General features: G+C 36.5%; 1 protein-coding gene across 1 annotated transcript; it reads left to right on the forward strand.

Moving 5' to 3' along the window:
* LOC132166458 (uncharacterized) lies at window positions 1-9,622 on the forward strand. The gene is made up of 17 exons (XM_059577275.1): window positions 1-397; window positions 1,938-2,040; window positions 2,680-2,749; window positions 2,829-2,867; window positions 2,955-3,072; window positions 3,154-3,211; window positions 3,922-3,986; window positions 4,147-4,153; window positions 4,253-4,313; window positions 4,537-4,596; window positions 4,703-4,722; window positions 4,815-4,880; window positions 6,503-6,670; window positions 7,143-7,400; window positions 8,004-8,216; window positions 8,602-8,873; window positions 9,132-9,622. Exons 1-17 carry the CDS (start codon window positions 309-311, stop codon window positions 9,271-9,273), a joined length of 1,809 nt encoding a protein of 602 aa, XP_059433258.1. The 5' UTR covers window positions 1-308; the 3' UTR covers window positions 9,274-9,622.

Below are 9,622 nucleotides of genomic sequence, written 5' to 3' on the forward strand. Positions count from 1 at the left end.
CACAGGGCTGTCATGGTAAAACACTTCCTTGGGGAGGAATCCCATACTTTTCAACGCAAAACCTGTTCTCTGCGCCTTCCTCTGTAGAGGCAAAACCACCCTTATGTCAATGCACGATTCTTAACGTACACCCTTCCCTGCGGTTTCCTTGGATCCGATTCCATTCCTCTTCATGTCATGTCTCCAAGACCCATTGCTTCTCTTCATCTTCGCCTTCTTCCCTTGATTGGTTCGTTTTTACGGTTGTGTACATCCGCCTCTCAATCTAGCGCATTCCGGAGATAACGCTCACTGTGCTTCCTTCTACAATGGAGATTTCTTGTCGGCTCTTGGTCTTTTCGACCTTTCTTTGCTTTTTGGCCTCTGGGTCTTTCTCTGTTGAGATTTTTCACCAAGCGTAAGTAATTTTTAATGGTTTCTCATAGCTTTTTGGATTTGAATCTGAGGGCCGGGGCTAATTGGCTTTGTTTATTGCTTTAGTTCTGGAATGGTTAAATTTGAATTTTTATGCTTGGTTGTCACATGACAATCTTTGGATTGGCTTCGTTATTGTTTTCGTGATCTTGGTGATAAATTTTCGCAGCAGTTGGTTGGCATTTCGTATGTACGTTGTTACTTTTGGGAGCGAAATACGCTTTGATTTTTCCTTTAAGAAAGAAGAAAAGCACTTTCAGTATGTTAATTAAGCAGCACCTATGTTCCATGTTAGTTTCATTTAGCTTGAACTTAAATGTGCTCTTTTGGGTGTCTTTTCTGACTATAATAATAATAATTATTTTTAATTTAAAATCGTCTCTGGTGGTGTAAAATGAATCATATTGATGATTTGGTTTGAATGCGAGTATACAAAAGGTTAAATTGGTGTCAATGTGAAGTAGAACAATGTAGTGCTTGGAGTATGGGGGAGTTAGGCCATACTATGAGCTTTTAGTTTAATTGAAGTTGCTGCAGAAAATGAATGATGACCCAGTAGGCTGGCACTTTCCAAGAGAAGTAGGTCCAGGGCTGGCTATTTTGGTCATTGAGAAGATCAAGAACATGGGAAGAATCTGGCCTATTTTAAACGTAAGAACTGATTGCTTGTGAAGGATTATATATAGAGGTCCAGTGATAGTAGCATACTTTGGTGAATGTCTGTGGTCTATAAAACTGAAAGTAAATGTAGCTGTATCTGGATTAGACCCCTAAGTGATATATATGCCTCTTGAACATCACACACGACATTCTCATTGCTGGTTTAGTGAAAATGTGTACTTATGCTTAATGTTGAAGATGCTTCTGAATTTCTCTTAGGAGAAGATTCAATGATGTCCTATTTATATTCTCCTAAGTCGAGGGCCTTTGGTCTGTATAAACTTGCACCCAGTCTTGGTTTTAGGTGTAACTTAAATTTGGAAAACGTTTGACGGTGCATAAGAATTTATATTTTGTAGATATCCAATGGATTCGTGTAACACACTTGACTTAAAACAGCCCATAATTGGGAAATTACCGGTCCATAATTCCTATTCTGTTTAAGTTGTAAGATATATTTCACCTAATAACCCCTCTGGGCTAAGGGAAAGAAAACAAAAATACAACTTTTGTGGGACCATCTCTTTTTTTTTTTTGGTACAAAATTTATATAGCTCATCATTCTTTTTTTTTTGTTTGATGTCGGGGAACCTCTCCAAGGCAGGGCCCTTCGGACCCACCCCTGCAGAGTAAACCTCGTCCCATGCACCTTACCCTCAGAAGTTTATATAGCTCATCATTCTTAGTCTTGTTTATTAAATCAGAGCATTGTCTTACTTGTTTTTTTCAAGGGCGCGCTTATCATGCACTCTTTCCTTGCTTTGTTGTGCTGCTGATCATCGTTCACTTGATTTTATTTCTCTTTTTGCATACCTTTTATTATTTTAGAAGCTAATGCAGTGTATTTGTTTTGGTACATACAGGTTTCCTATTGTGGAACCTGATCCTGGTCATACAAAACTTCGTCTTTCTAGGGAAGGACTGGATGTCATTGAGAGGATAACAACTCCTATTGCAGCTGTTGCTGTAAGCCTGAGATTCATCTTCCTGAGCATCTAGTACTCGGTGTTTATTTTCCTCTAAAATAAGATCCTAAGATTTATTCAAAATCTGCATTGTTTTCATTTTACTAAATGTTAGGAACCATATTTGAAAGACTAAACACACTTGGGGTGACCATTTAATTTTATGTGTTGATTGTTTGTGTATTGTTTACTTCATATTATGAAGGAACAATGTCTTTGGCATTTTCTTGAATCCTCTACACATGGTTGGTTTCCATAGAGCTAATTGATGTCTTTTATGTTTTTAGGTTCTGGTCCAACTCCACCTTATAATGAGTCAGTTAATAACTTGGAGATTTGGATGGAAAACTTAAGCTAGACACTCTTAAGTTTGGAAAACGCCTAAACCTGTGGATCCCTGTATAACTTTTAGTTTTCATGAAGGAAACTCTTGTTGGCTCATAGCATTTTCCCTGAAATTCTTTCATGCTATGGAGTAAAATTTTTCATGCCTATCATTAGTCTGTCCTGTAATGATAAGTGTGCATTAAATATATCTTTTGATCAATGATACTCGCTTAAGAAAATGTATCCCAGTATATATATATATTTGTTTTCTTTTTCACCCATCTAAACTCTATCTTGATCATTGTATTGTCAGGTTATTGGGCCATATCGCTCCGGAAAATCTTTTTTGCTCAATCAACTTCTCTCCCTCTCATGTTTTGAAGGTCTGACTTCATTGTATGCTCAACATGGCTTGATTGGTTTCAATGAATTAATGTCCTTTAATGTGTTTTTGCTTCTCAGGCTTCGGTGTTGGACACATGCGTGACACAAAAACAAAAGGTAAAGCTGGATGTGTTATCGATGTTGTGGATATGCCTAACTGTTTTTGTAGATATCATTTAAAATCTCTTTGTTTTCTATTTACAGGAATATGGGTTTGGGGAACCCCTGTAGAATTAGATATTGATGGAGTTAGAACTTCTGTCTTTTACCTTGATACAGAGGGATTTGAAAGTGTTGGGAAGTCTAATGTATATGATGACCGGTAATCTCCATCATACAATTTGGTTTTGCTTGCTGGTTGGAATTCTAGTACATTTTGGGTTTATAATACCTGATTTTGTAGGATTTTTGCTCTGGCAAATGTTATGAGTTCTGTGCTCATCTATAACCTGCCTGAGACGGTTAGTTGCCTGACATCTACTTTTTCATCATTTTTTTTAGTTTCTATTGCTTGGGATCCTGATTGTTGGGTGGCTTACTCAACTAGGTTCTTACTATGCTAAAATTAAAAGAGAAAAAAGTTAGCCAGAAATGTGGATACTAGTGTTGAGTTTCAAATTATGGCCACAAGACAATATTGAATGAAAAATTGTTGGATTCAAGTTGATATAAATATTAGAGCCTCTTAGGTTTTTGTAGGGCTGGTTAACATGTGAAATTTATGGTTTATTCTTAAGGACAAAATCTGGGATTGAAGATGAGATAAGTTGGATGGTCATTTCCTGGATTTTATATGTTAAAGCAGAAATATGATTCCAAATGTGAATACAATAAACTGTCTTGGATGTGGGCAGCTACAAAAGAATGAAAAATAATATGATAGAGAGAGAGAAAAAAACACTTGCTTTGCAGGGCACGGGCCCCATGATTGAAAACGAAGATCCAAATAAAGAATATTCCTGATTTATCACATCATTGTGTAAGGCAGTCCTTTTTAGGTTTTTGAGATGCCAATTAATACAAAAAGAAACATATGAGCAACTACTTCATTTACTTGGTTCCTGCAAATGACTGTTGTTCAAGTCCACACTTCACTATTGCCACGTCTCAATTGGCTTGGTTTATTGGGGGCCATTGTAACTCTTTTTTTTTTGTCCCATTGTGTGCTTAGATTCGTGAAGCTGATATCTCTCGTCTGTCATTTGCTGTGGAGCTTGCTGAAGAATTTTATGGGAGGTATACACCTCTATGAGTTCTTTATTAAGCAATTTATGTTATTACAATATGTAAATTAGGCCTATTTATACTGAATATTGGTCTGAAACACCCGATTTTTATTACTGAGATTAACTTGTTTTCTGGTCTGACTTTATGACAAACATCACGTGGTAAACAGAGTGAAGGTAATATTTGAGATCTTGTTTTGTTATTTTTATTATCAATTTTCTTACGATTAATTTATTATAAACTTGCGCATTTTGAATGGCTGGATGTTTGTGTAGGGGCAAGATGTTGCCTTTGAACCTTCTAAGCTTTTGTGGCTTATCCAGCGTGATTTTCTACGTAAGTTTAGATATTCTTTCCTAGGATATGTTTTTGTTGTAGTAGTAATAAAGGAAGCCCCCTAGTATCAAGATTTTTCTTTGGACCCAGTCATATTTTTCCTTTGCTTTCAAGAGTATGCTGTGAAATAGAAGATGGCAAGTTTTTGACTTGGGGAGATGTCCTAGGCATGATGCCTCACTTGTTGAAGTTAGAAACTGACATCTTTGTTGGTGTTTTACAGTAGGAAAGTCTGTGCAAGAAATGGTGAATGAAGCTCTTCGACATATCCCCAATGATGATGGTAAGTTTTCCCCTATTTGCACCCATTATGAATGAGTTCTACTACTGTACCTCTATTGCAGTTTTATAACAAAGTTTTGATATTGGGGAATTTTCCATAATTGCAGGGGACAAAAATATTGAGCTGGTAATTTATCTTCATGATGCTGCTTTGTCAATTATCAGCAGAATATGACAATTCTGGAATTTTCAAGTTGATTCTTTTTGTAACTTCGTTAGGTTAATCAAATCCGGGATTCATTGGCTATTATGGGTGATAACAGCACGGCGTTTAGCTTACCACAAGTACGTGTTTCCTTCATTTCTTAATAATCTCCTCCAGTGCTTCCCCCTTTCTCTTGCTGTTTCAATTGCTATTGTATCCTAAGTATGATTTAGATGGCTGGGGTGATAAGCCGTGTTGGCTTCCTAAACTTAATATGAGCATCTAGTATGCCATAAGGGCATTTCAAATGTGTGAAGTACCCTTGTTGTACATGATATGGCAGGGAAACAGCGATTTGTATGTGTTAGATATGAGCTGTATATGCCTTTTGTCAGACTCATGCACATTAAATGTGTCTGGCAAAGGAAGAGAGGATTTCATCTATAATTTGCTTGATATTTTCTTGGGTGTCTTCTTCCTATTTTCATAATGTTCACAGTTAGTTCGAGAGAAGTTGAGTCACATGAGTATCAGTATTGAACTCAGTAGTCATACAGGAAATTATTTACCTTTTACTTTATGGTAGAGGAGAAAAATTGATTTTCCTGGTGCTCTGGTAAATTTTTTGCAACTCTTGTTCATTAATGTATTAGGGCAACTAAGTTTTTAAACATTGGCATTCTTCACATACACGACTAATCCATATCTTGGTTAATTTATTCTAACAACCAATCTGAAGTAGCTGGCTTGTGACCTTTATTGTCATAGATATTAGAAATGACCACAGTATGCAAAGACTTTATGGGGAAACCGAATTAGCTGGCTTGTGACCTTTATTTTCGGGCCATCAGAAATTAGTTTCTAAATTCTGTTTCTGAGAAGTCAAATACATTTTTCTTTCAGTGGTTTTTATTTCCTAAACTGCAAAAAGAAAAAACCGTTTTGATGTTGTTAGAAATTCAACTGCTTCTTGAGAATAACTCTTTGGAAACAATTTTGAGAACGTGTTAGGGAACATGTTTAAATGAAGTCAACATGCTCTATCTCTACTCTTACATTGCACATTTCTAAAACATAATTGAGTTTCAGTAGACAAAGTGATGTTCCAGAAGTTTTTATTTTCTCATTTGCGGTCACTATGGCTATTGGATCAGTTTATATGTGGGGTTGTTGGCAGTGATCTTCATTAGGTCCATGTCTACCTTGACCTTGGGGAAGCATAAATGGTGTTCTGAAGAATGTTCTTCCCTTATTTTTGGAAGTCACATACATGCACATAACTTTTTTTTTAGATAACTGCAAGTGTATTATGTAGCCTGTCACCATAACTATACGTGTTGTTATGTAGCATGTCACTTACAGCAATTTTATACGTATCAAATTGTTTTTTGTGTGTTTGTGCTTATAATGCTAGTGCGCATGTATGTTTGTGTGCCTGAGAAATGGGTTTTTAAAGTTTGCTTTAGGTAGAGCTCTTTCTAATATACGCGCAAGCGTGCATGAATATATATATATATCTGTGTGTGAGAGAGAGAGAGAGAGGTTTTTAAAGTGTGCATTAAGTCTCTCCTCTTTCTAATAAAACTTCTTATTAGTACTTATTGAAAAACAAAATAGAGCTTGGTTTTTAGGGTATCCACCTTAAATTTTATATGTTGGTTTTGCTGTAGATCCAGGCTATTTATTGGCAAATACAAACACTTGCTGTTAAACTCTTTGCCATAGCTGATCTTATTGACCTGTAATGTGAACTTTTGAACAGCCTCATCTGCAACGAACAAAGCTTTGTGACATGAAGGATGCTGAACTTGATCCGATATATGTTAAGAAGCGGGAACAATTGAAAGAGCTTGTTGCTGGTATTATCCGTCCGAAGATTGTTCAGGGTAAAACTCTAAATGGAAAGGAGTTTGTATCTTTCCTGGAGCAGGTACTTCTCTTTAGTCTCAAGATTTGGGTTTAACACCATCAATTCTCCAACTCTAAACTTCTGATGTCTTGAGTTGGAGACTTGGAAATTTAATATGTTTAAACCTTAGACTAGTTTTCATGACTTTTTTGGCTCTTTTTTTCTTTTTCTTGTTAGGTGCTTCTCTTGTATACTTTATGTTTGGGTATGCCTTTTGATTTTATTGAATTTCGATTACTTAACTTAGACTAGTTCTGTCTCTTCCCCATGAGCAGCACAGATTTTGCAAACCCCATTCATTTGCAAACAAATTGGGGTTGATGGTGAGATCATGGGTTCAATCTTCCATGTTGCCTTTGTTGTATACACTTGTAAAAGAAATAAAAGATCATAACTAATAATAAATGTGAACAAGATTTCTCAGGTTTGGAATGATGTGCATTGTTTATGACTATCCCCTTTAACTATATGTACTTTGATTTTTAAACTTTAGATACTTGAAGCCTTGAATAAAGGGGAGATCCCATCAACAGGCTCTCTTGTGGAGGTTTTCAATAAAGGTATTCTTGAGCGGTGTATGAAGCTATACAGTGAAAATATGGCCAAATTGCATTTACCTCACACTGAGCAAGATCTGCAAGATGCCCATGAGAGGTCTAGAGAGGTAGCAATGCAAGTCTTTGATGAGCAGCATTTTGGCCGACATCATGCGAACAAATCAGTCATGCAACTGGATGAGGAAATACAAAAGGTATGGATTGGGCCGTTTAGTATCATGAATGTGTTACGTGATCCATTGACATTATTGGACTGCAGTGTGGAATGGATGAAAGATGTCTATATACTGGCTTCTTGTGAAACTTGATTGAGCAAGTACACAAAGTGGCTTATCTTTTTGATGATAAGCCACTCTTGTTTGTTTTTCTCTTTCTAGTTAGGTAATTTTTTTTGTATACTTTCAATGTACTTAGCAGTGCCTTACGCTTTTAATAAGATGGGATTATTACTTATCAAAAAACAAAAAAAACAAAACAAAGTGCCTTATGTATCCAGTCCCCCAAAAGAAAAGTTCAATTTTATTTGCAGTGCCAATTGCTAAGTAACTGGTTCTTTTTAAGTCTTTGGTAGTGCATTGTTAGTTATCCTTTTATTTCTGTTTCATGATCATGCTATTGGTAATAAACTATCTCTAGGGTGGTCCAGCCACTTGTGCTGTGTTACTACTGCATTTCAGGGTTAGATGCAATACCCTGTCTTTCATAATATTGTAGGCACTCTTCATTTCCATGTATAACGTACTAAGTTTGCGATGATTCAAAATCACATCCTTATTTAAACAGCAAATTTTGTCTAGGTGTATAAAAATATTATTATGGCAAATGAATACCAATCCTCAAAACTCTGCGAGGGACTGTATACCAGATGCGAGGACAAAATGGACCAGCTTCAAGTTCTCAAGCTTCCTTCCATGGCAAAATTCAATGCAGGTTTCCTTCAGTGCAACCAAAGTTTTGAGCGCGAGTGTGTTGGACCTTCAAAAACAAACTATGAGCAACGCATGATGAAGGTTAGGCATAATCCTCAGATTTTATTTTCTTGTTCTTTCAGTTTGTTTCTTCCGCAATTTTTTGTTTTAGTTGTTGAACATCAAAAGTCAAGTTTGATGTTCGAGTGATGGGGAAATAGGGAAGCGCATATGAAACTCTAATTCTGTTTTATCTGGCGTTTTCCCATCCTCACAGGTGGTGTTTATAAACAAAATAATAATCCAAATGGAGAAATCACATATAAGATGGAGTTGTTGCTAATGATGATAGGAATACAAGATAGTAGACGTTTATTCTAGTTGGTACGGGAAATGAAAATCTTGTTTCTGTTACTCTATTTTCTTCCATAAGGTGTCCATATCTGCTGAACTTTACACATGAATAATGTGCCATGTAAATCTGCAGATGTTGGGGAAGTCGCGATCTCTATTTATTAAGGAGTACAACCACAGGCTCTTTAATTGGTTGGTGGCATTCTCCCTTGTTATGGTAGTCGTGGGCCGGTTTATCATCAAGTTTATTTTGATAGAAATTGGGGCGTGGATACTCTTTATCTTCCTAGAGACATACACAAGGATGTTTTGGTCGGCAGAGTCACTTTACTACAACCCAGGTTGGCATTTCATAGTGGCCACTTGGGAAATGCTTGTTTACAGCCCTATTCTGGATTTGGACAGGTAGTAAAATATTTTATTCTTTTGCACCTCTAAAATTCAATCAAGTTTTAATATCTTGTGTTTAATATTGTTTTTAAACCTTAACAAAGCAAACCTGGGTGACATTGTTGCTGTCTCACGCCGCGGCTATGTGTTTTGACCCCAAAGAGACTGAATTTACTTGTAGAGCAACTTGTTTACCATCTTTATAAGCAAACATTTTCTTCCAACTTTTTAGCAAAAGACATCCATTTATTTGTTTTCTGTTGTTTGGAACAGATGGGCTATTCCCGTCGGTTTAATGCTGGCGATATTGATACTATATTGCCGTTGTTACGGGCGGAGAAAACACGGGCAACGTTGGCTATTACCTTTGTACAACAATCAAAGAAGTGGCCCGAATCGACCAAGATCAGATTAAAAGTACAGTGGCCACATGCTCAAGCCTCTAGTATGCTCCTGTTCTATCGTCTTCTCGGGCGAGCTTTTCTGTTTTTTTATACATGAAGCCCGCCAATATATTCTTTGGGTCTTTGATGCCGATTATACTGCAGAACTGTGAAGAAGCGAAAGATCGTTGGCCGCTCTGATAATTGTCTGTAACTGTTGCATTTCCCAAGTGGTTTGCATTCCAGTTCATTATTTCATATCTATTATTTCACAGATGTTTCTGTTAAATTAGAATGTAATACATGGGAAGGAGAAAGAAAGAAGAAAAGAGAAGAAAAAGTTGTTTCAAATGAGTAACTTGCTTTGAATTCTTTTGATCA

Source organism: Corylus avellana, chromosome ca11 (genome assembly GCF_901000735.1).
Source record: "Corylus avellana chromosome ca11, CavTom2PMs-1.0".
Lineage (NCBI taxonomy): Eukaryota > Viridiplantae > Streptophyta > Magnoliopsida > Fagales > Betulaceae > Corylus > Corylus avellana.

Excerpts from the sequence above, each read along its gene's own strand:
- LOC132166458 (XM_059577275.1), top strand. The coding sequence starts at position 309 with ATGGAGATTTCTTGTCGGCTCTTGGTCTTTTCGACCTTTCTTTGCTTT. Across the intron at positions 2,041-2,679 it reads CTCCTATTGCAGCTGTTGCT|GTTATTGGGCCATATCGCTC; the intron begins GTAAGCCTGAGA and ends TTGTATTGTCAG. Across the intron at positions 6,671-7,142 it reads TTGTATCTTTCCTGGAGCAG|ATACTTGAAGCCTTGAATAA; the intron begins GTACTTCTCTTT and ends TTTAAACTTTAG.